The sequence below is a fragment of the Gallinula chloropus genome (assembly GCF_964237585.1).
Source record: "Gallinula chloropus genome assembly, chromosome: 1".
Classification (NCBI taxonomy): Eukaryota; Metazoa; Chordata; class Aves; order Gruiformes; family Rallidae; genus Gallinula; species Gallinula chloropus.
Genome location: NC_140085.1, coordinates 124,641,048 through 124,659,790, shown reverse-complemented (window position 1 = coordinate 124,659,790; position 18,743 = coordinate 124,641,048). Strand labels below are relative to the sequence as shown.

The window sequence follows — 18,743 nt, the reverse complement described above, 5'->3', positions numbered from 1 at the left end:
GGATTATTAGTAGTAATTTCACTGAAATCAAAGTTAACTTTTGTAATTGAAATACCATGGGCAGAAACAGCCACAAAATCACAACTCAAAGTAAAATCTCAGGGCCACCACAATCAAGTGAACACTGGAATGCATTTTTTTGAGCTGTTTTGATATTTCACTTTGTTACTTTCTTGAAGATATGTAACTGCACCCTGTGTTAAGTCTCAGAGCCACAAGCCATCACATAGTAGTTGCAGCGGAAAAAAAAATTGTTGACCTGGAATCGCTGGAGTTTGGTCATAAGCTCCTCAAGTTTCTGGCAACGTTCCAGCAGCTGTGCTGATAATTTCTTCCAGCGGCCCTGGACCACCTCAATCTCTGACCGATACCTTTGGCTGACTTCCGCAGGGGCTTTCCTGGACACGTCTTCCACGGTTGTGCTGAGATAGTTCAGCCCTTTTTGCTGTTCTTGCAGAGAACTTTGTAGATCCTATGAGTAAGAAGCAAATAGTGTCCTAAATCATGTTGTGGGCAATTCTCTCTGTTTCACAAGCACAGATGAGACTGATAAAGGATTGAAAAAGAAAATATCGGTCACCTTTGCTAAAACATCAAATGACATACTCTACTGAGCAATTTGGAATTGTTTTTTTCACACAAACTTGGAGGTAGTTGAACTGAGAATATAACCAGAGGCATTTGTATTTGTCAAGAGAGATGATCCACATACACTTAATTAATGTGAGAGAAGAATTTACTATTGCCCTAATGATTACAATTTCAAAAGAATCAGGCTATATATTGAGAAAAAGAATAAACTTAGAACTGCTTCTATGATTTAAAGTTTTTATAACTTCTCAAAACTTTTGCAATTCTTTGCTGCCTCTAACTTTTTTCCTATATTCCTTTTTTTTTTTCTTTCTCCATTTCTGCATGTGCATTACTAGTTGCTTCTAACAACATGCTCATTAACCATCAAACAGTACATCATTAAACATTGAAATGCAGGGAAAGTTTGTATCCACTGGCAAAATTTGTTCTATATTTATTTGCTTGTACATCTGATAGGAAATCTGACAATCCTTTCCAAGTCAACACTGGAAGATGACATCAGCTAAATCTTTACTTAGCTACCAGAGATATCATCAGTGGAATATTTTGTATATCTTCAGGACAAACAAAAGCTTTTCCTTAACATGTTTAATGTCTTATAAAATTGGTTTCAATAGTGAACACTTTCAATCCCTTATCTTTAGGCATTGATGTAAGTAATCACCTGCAATCTCCTGAAGCCCTTGGCTAAAACCCAAATGTGTGTAATTCACTGAAAATCTGTAGTGTAGACTTCAGCAGACTCCTGATAACTTTGCATTCTCTAAACTTTTCATTTGAGACATTTGTTCGCACAGCCTGACCACTCACCTTGAACTCCCTGAGTCTCTGCTCCATGATTTCATATTCAGCAACCACAACCTGAGGCACGGAGAGTTGAGTTTCTGACTGCTGAATCCATACAAGTATAGTGTTCATTGTCTCTTTGTAGCGTGCGGGAGGCAAACTGTCAAAAACTACATTCAATGAGGAAGAAAAAGGAGAAGAAATAAAATAATTTTGTGCTTCATTATTTGGTTTGCTGAGAGATGATGTTTGATAAAAGGCTAAACCTTATTGAAGTCATTGGCTATTTTGCAACAGGCTGCAACAGTCCCAGTATCAGATTTTTACAAGAACTGCAGAAGCATGAAATATTTGAAAAATCAATATGCTCATTCGAATATTTATGATATCTCTGTCATTTTATCAGTTGTGTGTCATTTGACTCACTTGTTATAGGTCACTTGAGAACTTACTTGGCCAAGACAACTAGTTTAAGTATGTGTATTTAGTGATCAACAGATAAACCATTGTGCTTAGCCCCAAATCTAATTTCAGAAATGCAATAAGATATAGGATTCCCTTTTATTGCCCATGTTTGCGTGTTTAATTTTCCTGTTCAAGTAAAATGTTCTGTTTAAGACATCTGTTAAAAGCTTAGAAAATTAATCTTTCTTCTGCATTAAAGCTGAATTTTATGGAACTGTGCTTATTGCACCAACATTACAGCTGCTGTAAATAGACAGCATCTGGCACACACATAAGCAGCTCATTAGCAGAAATACTCCCTCTGCCCTCAACAACAGTTGCTTCAAGACTCATTGAGAAAAATACAGGCAAGTGGCATGACTGGTTGGAAAGGTTTCATTTCCAACTTGCATGACAAAATGAAGTATAGAAAAGCTGAAAAAATTGCAACACCTATTTACAAATCCTGTCTGTTTCAGAAATAACAATACAGAGAAATTCTATAGCTGTCCTAAAAAGAATTTTGACAAACACCATGGATGCTTGCCTAAATTCTCATACAGCAATGCTTCACTGAATGTACTTCAGACTTTTTTTAGTTGATCATCAGAAAGTGACTAGAAAAAAAATGCTTATATTTTCAATTAGGCATCATAACAGCATAGGGAGGTGGTGGAGTCTCCTTCACTGGAGATATTCAAGACCCGTCTGGACACCTATCTGAGTGATATGTCCTAGGGAGCTGCTTTGGCAGGGGGGTTGGACCCGATGATCTCTCGAGGTCCCTTCCAACCCCTACAATTCTATGATTCTTAAATCAGGGAAATTTAAGCTCCTTCTCATGGAGTATCCACATTGTATGGCATACTTTCCTTATAAAAATCTTCGCTGATCTGCTTTATTACACACATCTGGGGATTTAGAAAAAGCAGAACTTGTTACCAGGAAAGAAAACAATTTCTTCCCTCATGATGTACTGCTGCATAGCTGCTACAGCAGAAGAGGGACATGAAAGTATTGTAGAGTGTCCAGAGGAGGGCAACAAGGATAGTGAAGGGTCTGGAGGGGAAGCCTTATGAGGAGAGGCTGAAGTCTCTTGGTTAGTTCAGCCTGGAGAAGAGGAGACTGAGGGGAGACCTCACCGCAGTCTATGGCTTCCTGACAAGGGGAAACAAAGGGGCAGGCACTGATCTCCTCTCTTTGGTGATCAACCATAGAACCCGAGGGAACAGTATGAAGCTTTGACAGGGGAGGTTTATACTGAATATTAAGAAGAGATTCTTTACTGAGAGTGGTCACAGCACCACAGGACACAGAGTTCAAGAAACATCTGGACAATGCGCTCAGTCCCATGCTCTGACTTCTCTGGCCCTGTGTGGAGCCAGAAGTTGGACCTGATGATCCCTATGGGTCCCTTCCAGCTCAGGATATTCTATGACTCTACTTGCTTTACACAGAAAGAAATAGTAATACATTCTTGGAAATGCAAAACCCAAACATTTATCTCATCAAATACTATTTTAAACCTTTTTATTTCCTCAGTGAGAATTGTATTGTCTTTGACTCATTTAATCCAAACAATTCCTATGTTAGAACAGAACACAGATTTAAACATATCACTCCTGATGAATGGAGATATCATTTTAACAGCTCAGATATGTCAAAGGAGTATACAGCTCAATCTGCAGTTTTATTTAGAAATACGAAATGGAGTTCAATATTCTGAGGTAATGTTTAACTTCTAGAAATAATTTTATCCTTCAAAGAAGAACAAATCTTAGGACTAATGTATGACTTCAAGCAGCTATATAAAATAATAGTTATTTTACAGTAGTGAAAGGTACCTCAGAACAGGTAAGAACACAAGATTCATCAAAATGAATGAAACTCTTACGCTGAAAGTTTGCCAACAACAATTTCAAAACCATGAAAACATTGAAAATGTGTTGTCCAATATTAATTATGTTCCATGGTATCTGAGGGTTTAAATATTAATTCAAGTGAGATGAAAGCTAGTGGCTTTCCAATTTGGTTATTAAATATTCCATTTAAAAAACACTTTGCAGTTCTGTGAAACTATATTTTTCCTATTTAACTTTTCCAGATTACTAGTAGTGAAATACTACTTTGCCATGCCTTTTTTCTAGCTGGAGTTTTTGGTCTTGGTTGTTCGTTTGAGGGGGGTTTTTTCGAGGGAATGAGGTGTTCATTTTGTTTTGTTTTCTTTGTATTTTACTTTTCGGGTTGTTGGTTTTTTTTTTTTTTTCTCCAAGATGGACAATGTGACAGAATTTTCATTCAAAAGGAAGCATATAAAGGATTTTGGGATGACACTCAAGAAGAGCCTATATTTTTTTCTGCAATTCATGGTGTCAGTGACGAGAATTCAGTCAAACTCCTACACTGGGACTCACATTATCTAATTTTAGCTGTCTAAATAATCTAACACATTTGTGGTCTCTCTGTGGGCAGTACTACACTCTAAATTCTCTGTGCTCATAAAATAAACACACATCTAGACCTGTTTATTTTTATCCTAAAATTTGCTTTGTGATACTAAAGTTTGTGAATTAAAGCCCATGTGATAAGCACAGTACATTAACATGGATTCTGCTATATTATATGAAAAATATGAAAAGATACAGCGTATGTCTGCAACCCAAGCTATAGCTGAGCTAGACCCATGACAGAATTGCAAAAAAAAAATCACAGTCGGAAAATACAAATATGTTACTGTACTGCTAAACATTAGAATACAGTTCCCATTCCATAACAGGAGAATTTTGCTGCATTGTAGGAATAGATTTGGTGTGACTAACATCGTACCCCTTGATGACTGATAGGCAAATACTTTTCTACTTGCATATTTATTTTAGAAAAAGTGCCTAAATTTGGAAACACAACGTGCAAATAGATATTTGGAGAGGATATATTTTTAATATGTAGAAATATTAAACATGTAAAGATAGCTTTCCGAATAAGCAAAATACTTTTTTTTTTTTTTTTCCTCCCAACTTCCTTTTGTGTAGTCAGATTTTCCAGCTAAAAATCTTTTCCCAAATCAGAAATGAAATGATAATACAATTATTACAGCATCTATCAAATCACACTGGATATGCTGCAATGTGTCTCCCCTACAGTCAGGACAAATCCCACTGTTCATCACATCACTGTGGAAGAAGAAAGGCAGCAGATAAAATCTATGGGATCATTTCAGTAAAGACTTATTGCCTGAAATGAACAAACAAGATTGAACTTCATGTCTTTCCCATAAAAACTCCTCAGTAATAACTGCGCTGTTTAAAGCTGTGCTGATTTTCTCGTAACTTCGTTTTGCTTATTTCATAATAAAAGAACTTGAACCTATTCATCACAGTCTTTACACTGATGACTTAATAAAATCTGTGATTCCCATCTCCTACATCTTTCACCAGAAACTCTTAAAGTGAATTGTAAGGAATCTTGTATAATACATAATCAGTGTCACTATCAGACTCACCCTTAGAGATCCCCATAACTGCAAGTGCTTTAACACTTCCAATTCTCTTATTTATTAACCTCTTAAAAGAAATAGAAGGGAAGCCCTTCTCCAGTTCCACAAGATCTAATGTGATAGTAAATATCTTTTAAGATAAAATTTTTTTAGGAGGTTTTATTTTCCGTTCTTATAAATTTTCATTTTTACCACAGTGAAAAAGGATAAAGTGAGCTACAGTGTAGAGGAGATTATCTCATGCACATTCATATCACTGGTTGCTTTTTTCCTTTCATTCTTTATTTAAATAAAAAAAATATACTGGAGGAAATGAAAAATAAAAAATAAATTACTTGCATATTACTTATTAAAACAATATTTTCTTACACACATCTGAGTTTTCAGCACAAAGGCAAGTTCAAAGAAACTTAAGCAAACTTTATCTCTCACAACAAAACAGCAATGAATATTATTGCTATTAAATCATAGTCCAGTTATAAATTTCATAGGACACTTGCTATAACTTTTTCTTCCTCAAGTATATAATAATTGGTGAAAGATTATTATAATGTAACAATTTCACTGTCACTTATATAACACATCTCTAAGAATCTTACAGCATGAAAATAAATTAAACAGTTAAACAAGAGACTAAAACTCGAAATGGTCATCACACTGTTATGATTACTCAGGTGTGTTGTCTTATAAAATTATGCCAAGACTGAGTTGCATGAACTCTATGTAATGCAACTGTCTTGAAGATACTGTATTATTAGGGAAAGAAGTGGTGTGCATACAAATAACTGTAAGAATGGGGTGAGTAAATAAAAAGTCTAAGGAATCTTGACATGATATAGAAGGCAAAAATATTCTGAGGTCCTTTTTGAAATAAACAGGAGAGACATTTAAATGCAGATGAATGATTCAGCATCATTACTATCATTACTACAACGACGACTTCAGCTTCTGAAATTACTGATGCTGCAAAGGTAGAATCAGAATTTGAAAGGAAAGCATAATGCATCAATTCATGAAGCAGAGAAAAATGAAATAAGTATGACATTTCCTTTGCCATTTTCATCATGATAGTCTTAATTTCACCTGCCCTAAAAGATTTCAGGTTTTTTAAAAGTTACTTTCTAAAAATCTAATGACACTTCCCAAACACCTTCTGAAGAACAGTCTTGTCATGGAAGACCACAGCTGGGTAAAAGCTCACCGTAGCAAGTCAAAAAAATTGAAGCACTTTCAATGAGTTTGGTCCAGTCACAGTGCAAAGTAAGTGCTGGAATGAGCCAGATGCCACCTGGGAAGTAGTTTGAGGCAGGGAATACTCACCTGATACTGACTGACATCTCTCCCTGTGATGAAAAGGATTGAGAGGCCAATCAGGCTGTTCCCTAGAGATCTCTGACATGACAGCATTAATTTCATCACAACTAAATGTAAAGGTCAGCCTCTCATTCTTTACCAGGGCAACCATAAAAATAAGTATTTCCTTAGGAAATCACATTATTCATATTTGAATTATTGTCATGATTTTCCATTTCACTCCTTTGTGAACATTACTAAACAGTTTGAAGCACTGTCTGACCTCTATGTTAGCTGTATACCAGTATTCTAGAAATGAATAATTTGGGGAGGGGGATAGATGCACCATCTTCAAAAGGACTAATCACCTATGGATATAAGAAGGTCTATAAAGTAATAAAAATACTTTCTCATATTTTATGAGATTGTGTTTCTTTCACAAACAACATTGCAAAATACTGAAAAACAATAAAATGGGGGTTTTAATTGGCTTTAAATTAGGTTTTAGAACTGGAAAAACCTAATCAAATCAAGGAAAAAAGCATTTAAGAAAATCTGAGTTAATCTTTTGTAGTAATTTATTAACAAATCTACTAAGCAGCAGAGAAAAGCTACTAAGCACTCCTGAACCTAAGAACCTTACCAAAATAAACCCATCGCCACTCACAAAAAAACCTCAACAAACAAAAAACCAAACCCAACCAAACAAAAAAATATTTTGAGGGAGACAGCATCTTAGAACTAGAGTTTTTTTGAGGGTTTTTTGAGGGTTTTTTTTGAGTAAACTTTCTTGGAAAACAGAGCAGAATAGCTATATAGACTTACTCATCAGAAAAGATAATGGAGCAATGGAACATTAAACCACCCCCCAAAACACACCAAATAGCTAATGATGAATAAAAAAAAAAAAAATCTCTGGCATGTGCAGAATATATGTACAGGGAAGAGAAAAAAAGGTAAAGACTACTACTGATCTAAAAAACATCACTGAATCTTACAAATATCAAATTCTCCTATCTGTACAAATTAATTAATTGGAAATAATTTATGGAAATAAAAGATGGAAATATCTAAACTGTTGTAGCAGAATTTTAGCATTGTCTATTACAGACAAGGGATACGGCCTTTATCTGTTTAACAGAAGAAAATTAGCCATCAAAAAAAGCTGAAGAAACTCAGACAGATTTTCTGTGTTTCATCTTCAGGGTTTTCTCCCCACATTTTTTGATTCATGAGACTTTCCTGCAACAGAAATAGACCTAATGCAATATCCCAAGCATGATCGTTCCTATCTTCAGCAGAGTTATGAAAGGAAGTTAGTACGTTGGATAAAACTGTGTATAAATTTCTGAACATAAAATATGATTGACATAATAACCTCTCCTAAAAATCTAATTTCAGGTATGTACTGTATGGGATAAAACAGTTTCATCTTGACAGCTGAACTTTTAGAGATGAAGCACCTGTGATGCAGAGCATTCTCATAAAATAATAGCACCAGACCAGGTGATGTAGAGCCTCCACATAACAACACCGGACCAGGGCTTCATAAAATATTGATTCAGGGAGTTATGTTCTTGAGCAATTCTGAAGACTCACTCCAGCATGTTTAACACTCTTGGGAAAGCTACTTTCTGCATGTGCCAGGATGTGGGAGGAGTGTACTGCAGGATGGGAGCGGAAATGAACGACTACAGACAGGAAAAACTTTACCAAAGCCCCTGAGCTTGATGGCATTACTGTTCAGGCAATGAACACTACTCATCTCACAGGACTAAGCAACTGGTGAGTTCACAAGGTGTCATTACAGAACAATTAGGTGAGGAAAACCCAGCAATTACAGAAAATAATAATACAGCTAGCATTTACTATATTTTCCTTTTAGAATGGTAATCAATTTCAGCATATAAACCTGCGTGGCATTAAAAGATTTAAAATCTTATCCATTGTATGGCCTGACCGTAGAGTCATTAATGAACTCCACGTTTCTTGGTACTAAATTTCTATGGCTCTTTCTTTCCTCACATGCCATGGCCCACTTGCATTTTATTTGTTCAGACCTCCTATCCACTTTCACCTCTTCTGCTTGCCTATGTGTGCATGTGTGAAATAACCACAGCAGCACATTAATGCAGTGTTATTGGAAAAAAAAAAATTAAAAAAATCCATCTTCAAAAATGGAATCATGTCAAATCCTTTCATGAAAGAGTTTGGGGGAATATGATGAAGATCCACTAGAAGGAGCTAGCACCATGTCTAATTTCAAGAGAGTACAGTCATTGATAGATATCACTGGTTCAAGGGAGAAATAATCTCTTTGGTGTTGAGAAAAAAATAATTTATATTTTTATTGGATACTTTATTTTTAATATAAAAATCAAATAACGAAATTGCACAGTAGTCACTGACATGCCATGTATCTTTAATAAGGAATAAACTTAGGTTTCTATTTTGGAACAATGTTCCCCTCCTTTCAAAAAAAAGCGCATTTTTTTACAAATATTGCAAAAAATGTTATAAATAGCAATCATGTATTCCGTATTCCAAAGAGGAACATTTCACCAGATAATGAAAAACTAGTACCCTAAAATAGATATTCTCTGAGGAGCTTTACAGAGCTAGATTTCTATTCTATTAAAATGTAGAACAGATACAGTCCTGCAATTAAACTGTCTCTCCGCTTTATTGACAGAGGTAGACAGCCCTGTCTCAGAGCCCGATCAAACAAAGTGCCAAAAATACCACTGAATCTGTCCATGAATGTGCTAACAGAGGAGATCTGATGGAGGAACGACACTGAAGACAACCCTTGCGTCTGAATAGTGTGCCTTCCCCCTTGCTTTGCACTGATAATTCCTGAAAGACTAATTCAATTGCAAAAAAGACCATCTAAATTATACTATGGGTTTACTATGAAAAAATCAAATATGTAAGTAGGAAAGCAAAATATATACACTTATTCTTTGCATGCTCGTCAGACAAACTGACTTCTTGTCATGAACACTTACTGGTCTGTAGCTGTTTTTCTCTGGCCTGCATGTCAGCAAGTATTTGCTTGAAATGGCTGGTAAAAGCAGCAAGGTCAGCATCCAGAAACACTGGCCCTTGTTCTTTCTCTTTGAGTGCTTGGCTTTGAGCCTTTAGCCGTTCAATTTGAGGTTGAAGGGTTGACATTCGGATGATTTCATCCTGCATTTTTGAACAAAAACCATCAAGATAAAACTGTCCAACAAATTAAAGCATTAGTGCTATTAAATCAGCACTGTTTCAATATACATTACACAACTCTCTTGCTTCCAACTACATCACTCATAATAAAAACAAGTCCAACATTTAAAATAATTTCTCACAAACCCATACCTCTGCTCCAAATATGATGCTCATACAGTTGTTTAAAGTCACTTTCATGTGACATTATTTTGCTCAAAGAAAACAACATAGACTGTACATTAAAATTCCATGCTCAAAGAGCATCCTGTTCATGTGGAGCTGGGAAGAGGAAAACTCCACGTCCCATAACACTTGACTCATCTGTGTTATAGATTGTGTTCAGGCTAAATAGCATGAAGTAGAAGAGAACTGAAGATTCACAGGTTGGGGTTTTGCTATTATACCTTCAGGAGACCTTGTACACACTTTGACACTTGCAACTACTAAGTAAAAAGAAACGAAGGAAGTAAGCCAAATGTACAGTTCATAGTAGAGCTACTGTAAGAGAAGCTTTCTGCAAGAAAACAGAGAACCTTTATAAGCACAACTTGGAAATGACTGGAAACAGAAGTAATAGCAAGATTTAAATTTGGCTTTCAAACATTGCTTTTAGTTTGAGAGCTTCTTCAGCCAGAGATTTCACAAAGTCAAACTTCAACAAGTAGTTGCGCAATTTATTATTTGTAACTACACCTCAATAGATTCCTGTCAAAAACCATTAATTTGTAAGTAATCTCCACCCACAAGTTGCCTACAGTAAAGAAGTATAAGCAAATTTCTGTGCTGGTACAGCACACAGATGAAAACATTTAGGGAGAATAAGTGAATTGATATGACCATTTTTGTACTTGTATTGTAATTTTGTCGTATGATGACAGAAGAATATTCCTTCATTTGACTACACAAACCACCTGGTACCAAAATGCCAGCTATGCAACAAATAAAGGGGTCTGTAATAGCAGAATTTTGGACTTGACCATGAAGACAATTTGAAGACAGTTTTCTGGCCCAGCTTCTTACAACAGAGAAAGAACTGAACAATATAGGTCATAATCCGTCCTGCTGTTAGAACACCTATGAAGTACAACATCATAGAGAACTTGGAGAAGAATCTCTAACCTTGCATTTTTCCAACTGAGTTTTGACTGTGTCAGGATCTGTTGCTGGTGTGGGTTGTGCTTTCAACCAGTTTTCCGCAGTAATTGCTGTCTGCTCCAGTTGCTGCAGCTGGGAGTAGAAGTCAATGATGTTATTTTGGTACTCCAGCCATGCTAGTCTTTCACTCAGCAACTGACAGAACTCAATCCAGCGGCTCTTCAGCTGCTCTGAGGCTTGTCTAATGTTGTCAGCATTCAGACCCTCTAGAAAGAAAACAAGAGAGTTTGTTCTACACTTAATGATAAATAAGTCACAAAGAAATAAAAAGTAAAATAATTTTCAGTTTCTATATGTGAAAGCTCATAAATCCAGTTAATGATTTATCATCAACAGTCCTGAAAATACAGATGTTACACATTAGTGGAGAAAGTTGCTGCCAGGATACTTTTGTTACTATGGAAATCAATGATAAAGTGCATTAAAGCCCAAGAATGGGAATAAAGCAGAAAGCAGAGATGCAATACATAAAGCTAATTAAAACTGCTGTAAGAAATAAGAAAATGCCTGACAGCTGGAATTTTAAAACTATGTCTGCACTGTAATTAGATTTTACTGTACAAGACAGTTGTGGGGTTTTTTGTTATTATTTTTATAAAAAGACTGATTTAAATGAATAGGAACTATATTCCACTGTTATTTTGGTGTTTCTGATAATCCCTTGAGTTTTGAGTTAAGTTTTATTTTTTTAGAAATATCATAAGCATTGAGAAATAAACATATGGTCAGATCAAATCTCCACTGTGTCCAACAGTGATCACCAGTAGACTTTAGGAATAGACTGAGCACTGAGAAACCATGGGTAACACTTCTCTATTATTATTTTCAGACATGGTTTGGGTTCTCCGATATTGTTTGCCTATTTCTGTGCATTTTTCAATAATCATGCTTAAAGTTCATAAAAGAAAGCTGACCTTAGTTATTAGAGAGAAGGCAATTATTTAAAACTATTTAAAGGCAAGAGGTCTATACAATCTGTGTAAAAGTAAGGCAATACATATCAAAGACAAGCAAAGAGGTCTTACAATAACATAATTTGTAACTGTTCTGAAACTTGAACTTGGACTGAGTTCAAAATCATATCAATTTAAGCATCTCATTTACTTTCCAGAGGAAGTTTAAATGCAATCCCTAACATTTTTCACTTGCATGACATGTAATGATAGACATAGAAATAGGACTGATACTGATTTCAAAATGAATAAACTTCTCAATCCATTAAGTAATGCTATACGCTTAATAACATTTTAAATAACATCACTTAGCCATATACTAGTCAACCAGTCAAACAAAGTTTACTTTTTTATCAAAATAATCAGATTTATTGGGATTTGCTATTTCTTAAAAAACAACTTTAAAAACAAATGAGACAAAAGCCTTTAGTGTTATGCCCATGATTTTTGACATGCTGTCAATACAGCTTATCTTGCTTGCAATTTGTACTCTCAATCTCTAGGAAAATTCCTTTATCAGGGATAAAAATTTGTAAAGTTCATGTGCAAGTTTGAACGTGGGACATCGGAAATGAAGTCTTAATTTTGGCTAAATGTCTTAAATTAAAAAAAGGCAAATCTATTATAATTTTTTTTTTTCTAAGGAATTGCTACCATGCAATTTATACAGTAAAACTCACTAAATGATAATCTGGGATCCTGCCTGTTGTGGAGCACTACAGCTCTCTGCAAATCCTATTCTGTATTCAGCTCAGGACTGTTCCATACACAGTCTCTTGAAAACACCCTTTCTGGAAACAGACTGTGCACTACCTGGTAGCATTTGCCTGGACATGATCTGCTTCTAGGATGTTGCCCTAGCCAGGAAACCTGTACATAATGTCAAAAAGTACAAGCACAAATGTAGGAAGATAGGAAGCCTGGTGCGACCAGGAGATATTGGCAACTTGCAGCAGTTGGAGCAACTATACATACACATTCTCCAGGAACTGGATGGCACAGTTTAAAGCCTGAGCAAGGATATAAAATTAACTTTAAAGTATAAAGAGGTAAACTATTTTGGCACATCTCTATAAAATCCAGTAGTGCTGTGGTCTTTTCTGTGCAGACATTTGCAATCAGAGATGCAGTAGGCATAGCTACATTCTCTTGAAGCGCAGTGTCCAATAAACATGCAGTAATACGTGAAGGGGCAGCATAAACCTCAATGGCATAACATGGCTATTAACTGCAATCATGGATGACCAGGCACATAGATAACTGAATCCTACTAACAGCAAGAGCAAATGAATATATACAAGATGAGCCCCTAACTATGCTATATTTCAAGAATTGCTCCTGTCCTGCTGTGACTTTGGTTATAAAAAAGCTGTATACCCATAACAAAGCAGATATCTTTTTCACTGTGTTCTCTGAAATTCTGAGCCTGGAAGACACTGTCTCTGAGTATGGCAGAGTAGATTAAAAAATATAACTTTTTTTATTCCTTCTTTCCTCTCTTTTCAGCTGCCACAGTCTCCAAAGTACCCTTAAGCAAGATTATAATTACCAAGGGAACTGCAGTCATGGATTCTCCTTACATAACACTTGTCACTGTAATATTTTCTTCAAGGATTCAGAGAGGATTGTATTTCAGATGAAAATCTAGATTCATTAGATCCTCTTTTCTTCTTTTCACTCATACGTGTCTCAATGTAACATTTGAATATGTGAAAATACTCAATATTATTCAATTTAGTTTAATTATTTTCTTTATTATCTAAACCTTGAATTTAACTGTGGTTCCACAAGTGCACGGGTGAAAAAAGAAATGCTTTTACTCTTCATGTGACTGCGGTGGACAGTACAAGATCAGAATCTAGAAAGCCATGTTTGATAAAAGATTGCAGAGGTGTGCCTCCACTAGGCAACACAATATCCTACTGAAAGGAAGACACATCTTATAAAATTTCCATAGGATGTATTTTTAAAAAATCTCTTAATTCACAATCCTCTCAAGTAACTCAAAATTGTCTATCATATGTCGGTATGTCATTTCCAGAAGGATGCTATCACTTGAACTTGATATGATTTTGGCAAATTTCTCAAAATTTTGTCTTATTGTCTCAAAAGCTAGTCCTCCATGTCAGTGAAAATGACAAATTAATAACTATTTTAGCAGCTGACGCAATGAGGACACAGCTTTAATATTTTTATTTGCTCATTAAATCGTTGAAACTAAAAAAACTTGAAACTTACTTCCATGTTAAGTACTGATTTTATCTTCATTATCTGTTGCAACTTTAGAAACCACCAGCTTTCACTGATAATGTTAACATCAGTCCCCCTGCTCTTCTTTACTCATGGCAGGAAGACATACCAAAAGTTGACAGGCAGGCATAGAAACAATATAAATTCCATCCTCTGGTAAAACAATATTATTTGAGGAATAATGGCTCACAATCTTTTCATGTTTCATACTCTAAAAGCTTCTGATGTAATCAGTGAATAAATATACCGTACCCAGAGGAAACAGATCATTATCTGAAGTGTATCCATTAATTTTATTACCTTGTGTAGTGTGCATAACAAATTGTGTCTGAGTATTTTTAATTGTGCAGCACCTTCCATGCAAGTACTTTGGAATTGCCACTTAATATGAAGTATATTTTATTAAGTGCATTTATCTTTTGTTATGGCTGCATGATAGAATAATACAATACTATTTTTGTTGTTAAAACTTTTGATTCATAAGCCTATGTGAAATGGTAACTCACAAGATAATATATTTCTTCCACAGAACAGCGTCACTTTGCAATTATGTGTTTTATCCCAACAAATTAATTTCTTTTCACTTTAATGCTGTCCATCAAAATTCTCTGAGTAGTCATTTTGATGCCCTATTTATTTTATTCTAAACTACTATAATAGTCAGGTGTCCACTCAAACTGCTAAACTGCTTCACTCATGCATCAACGGATTTGTTATTCTATTTTAGAATAGCATTTAGAAAAGGGAAAAAAAACCCAGATATTTTTCATAGAGACACCAGTAAACAGAAAATGTATGCTGCAATTGACTGTAATCATTGGACTTGTTTAAAAACATTGCTAAGGAGAGGCAGATCATGGCCCATGTAGAAGGGTGGTTGGATAAAGACTTATCCACCAAAAATATGACTTCAGTGGTTTCTCCTGTGATGGGGAAAGTCCTTCAGATGGCAATATAGACACACTGCTTACAAACACAAAAATAGCTGTATTGTGTTAAATGGCAGTTCTTTTTAGTGCAAAATACTTTTGCTGACAATGTCTGAAAACATTTACATAAGGCAAGAACAGTACTCTGTATAAAACCATTTCCTCTCTGCTAAGGAGCAAATAAATGAAACTCTAAATAAGCCAATCCAATTCTCTACAGAATTGGAATCCTATTTTTTACTTATTCCCCTGTCCTGTCACAGCAAAATTTAAAGCAAGAAAATAAATATGAATGATACAACAATAAAATTCACCACCATTCTGAGTGCTCTCTAATTACCCACCAGAGGTCAACAGCTATTTGTGCCGTTCATCTGTTACATCCAGAATCTTGTTAAAGAGCAAAGAGGAAGTACATCTTGTGTGTAAGTAAACCCAAGAATTTAGTGAACTGGAATATTGAGTCTAATCTTTATCAGTTCAGATCTAATTGATATACAATAAGTAAAAAAATCACAAGTCACTTAAAATTGTCATGACTTGACATCACAATTGCCTTATGTAGTCATTTAATTACAGATTATACTGCAAATTCTTGACAAGCATCAGTCCCAGCATTAGAAGAGGAAGGTAGGTAGGCATAGTCAGTCTACTCTGCTGATCCTTATTTTGGAGATTCATCAAAACCTTCCTGTGCTATATGCTTTCCTTTTGTTCTTAGTGAATCCAGAAATCAGGGAAAAAAAATCCCAACACTAAAAAAAAAAAAAAACCACCCCAAAAATCCCCCTAAATAATTTAGCTCAATATCAATTTAGACATAATCCCATTTTTTTTGCAATTGCATTAGACCACAATTATTTGGAAGAAATAAAATAGAGTATTTGTTATATTTAAAATTACTAAGGCTGACCATGGCTTTTAACTTCCTCTACACTTAAAGTGCAATATTCAACACCTCGTAAGATCCATCTCTTTCAAATTCTTTGTTGAAATTATTTTACAGTTCTCCTCAACAAAAGTTAGTAATTTTACTCTGTACTGCTCCCATCTGGTCGTTAGTACTGAATTATTTAACCATTTAATCACTATTCTTCAAATTGTCTTTTCAGCAGTGAAGAGATGAAAGTCCCATAAACACTTTAGGCTGCAAAGGCTACCATGATATATACGTGATACAGAACTCAGAGCAGTTGATAGGAAACACATAAAGTCAAGCTGCCTTAGCCAGTCTACCCTGTGCTTGCATCAAAACTGGAAGACATGCTTTCTAAAACAAGGTGTGATTTGTGAGATATTAGTAGTATGTATCTGCACGTCTAGCCACAGTCAAGATCACAACATCTATAAATCATGAATAAGCATGGACTGAAGGAGAAAAAAGAAAACCTTGAGTTAAAACCACAAGACATTATTTAAGATAGAATGTTAATCTACTCAATACTAGACATGGTAGGTAGTACAGTACCAGAAAAACAATATATAATGAGCTAGCGGGTTCTGAAACTAAAACCAAAATGAGTCACCAGAAACTACTATATCATCTAAAGAAAGAGAAGGTCCAATTCTTGAGGTGCAAGTCTGCATTTGGCCAAAGGACGAGTGTGCCACTGCTAAATGTGTCCTATACCAATTCCACCTAAATAACAACCTCAATGTGGCAACATACAAATTTCAATAATTTAAAGTCCTGTATAAGCAGTTCTCCCAGGCAGAAAATATTGTCAGAATTTTTTACATGATCAGCCATGGAAAACTGCAAAAAGTATTTCAAAGAAGATGCAAACATTTCCAAACTCACTTCTATTACTAGAACTTATGAAGGGAACCCTTGCAAGAGTTCTAACAGTAATAATTAAATATGTCCCACACATTAAAAATGCTCTCTTTTAAATATTGTGCCTGAATACTTAAGCAAGATAATCTTAGGATTCTATCAAATTTTATTAGCTTGGATAGTTAGTACCTCAAACTCAAACCATTTCATGTTTAGCAAGTAAATTCTTGGTTCTTCATTATAACAATTTAATATAAGAGACATCTTCTGAAGTTTGGTGTATTCAACATTTACATTGCTGGTAATCATATCAGCATGACAGATGTCGGCCTGTGTTTAATATTTTATTGCAAAGTTAGACATTCTTTAATATCAAGCATAATGCCATGTCTTACAATTTTCCCTCCATCTACCTTTCTTTGATTTTTCTTTTTCCCTTAAAAAAAATCTAAGCCTTCAAAAAGTGAAATAACAGAATTAAAAAAAAATCAATAAATATAAATAAAAAACCTTACAACTAATTTTCTTGAGTTGCATAAATTTTGACATTTATTAACTTTGAAAAGCCAAATGCCAGAGATCTCTTTCAAATCCAATAGTCTTATATTGTCTATGATACAGACCATTACAGCAATATGTATATTACAAAACATACATTGTATATTATAAGTCAGAAAGCAGTTTGGTTTTTTTTTTCAAATTATTCAGAGTAATGCCTTGAGAACTTTCTAACTCAGATGACTTAATATACCTTCAAAACCTTAGCATACTCAGAAAATAAGATTACAGTTTAAGTCTCAGCACTGAACAGATTGTTAATACACAGTTCAGCACCGTGAACACACATTTCTTTTCATGATACTGAAGTAGTAAGTTTTTTTCTCTTTTCTAATTAACAAATTTAACATTCAGAAATAATCGAAGAAATATAAGGTAATATTACTTTACTGTTCCATTTAGACAGCATTTGCTAATATAATTCTTGTGATAAATATGAACCTGTGCATTTATCAAATCCCTAAGAAGATTATCTAAATCAACTCCCATGTAATTACCATTCACCATCTGTTCCACCAGGGCCTCAGCCGATCTGCTGGCATCTTGCAGTTTTCTGTACTTCTCGGGCTTTTCTCGCTGGATGGCCTGCAGCATGACAGGAAAGGTGAGTATTTCAGCAGAGGGATTTTAAAGAAGAAAGCAATTAATCTCTGGGATGTCTCCTGATTTCTCGAGACCGTTTAACCTGTCATATTGTCTTGCCAGCCTCCCAATTTGCAATGAAAGCAGCAACTGCTCGATACCAGTCAGTCATAAAGTCAAATATATAAACTGAGAATCAGATCACAACAGTTGACAAATGATACATGTCAGTATTTTACAAAGAAATAAAAAAAAAACCCAAATTAAGAATTATTTAAAGCCCAGTGTTTTGGAATAAAAATATATGTTGTACAGAAATTCCTTGTGGAGGAATAGATTTATTTGTTTCTCGTGAGGCTCCTATCGGTAACGACAAGCATTGAAATGCTAACCAAATCACAGGGTTTCATAACACTACAGTACTGAACACATTAACCATTCGATTGTTTACTTCACTCTTTCCACACCCACCACAGTAAAAAGCATACTAAAGTAGATATCTAACATATAAATGTACATAGATATGAGTTAGTAAGAAAGACAATTAACTGAAGAATTAACACAGGTTTCTAGTTCTGTAATGTATCTAATACTCTCAATTTACCTTTTTGTAGTCAAAAGTTTCTCACCCCTGTTCAGGCTATCACTCAGGTAATGTCTGGTAAAGGCTAGCTGCTAAAATTTCAGGATGTATTAGAAATCTCAGTTTCTCACTTCAT

At 35.0% G+C, this 18,743-nt stretch overlaps 1 protein-coding gene across 4 annotated transcripts in view; it reads right to left on the bottom strand.

Annotated features, from left to right (window-relative positions):
- DMD (dystrophin) overlaps positions 1-18,743 on the bottom strand; it is a gene marked incomplete at its 5' end in the record, with an annotated part of 1,290,802 nt that overhangs the window by 723,726 nt on the left and 548,333 nt on the right. For all 4 annotated transcript variants that reach the window (XM_084279200.1, XM_084279202.1, XM_084279199.1 and 1 more), the window contains 5 exons: positions 260-472; positions 1,405-1,550; positions 9,619-9,799; positions 10,940-11,181; positions 17,940-18,027. In XM_084279200.1, coding sequence (XP_084135326.1) covers positions 260-472; positions 1,405-1,550; positions 9,619-9,799; positions 10,940-11,181; positions 17,940-18,027 — 870 coding nt within the window. The remainder of the gene's footprint in view (positions 1-259; positions 473-1,404; positions 1,551-9,618; positions 9,800-10,939; positions 11,182-17,939; positions 18,028-18,743) is intronic.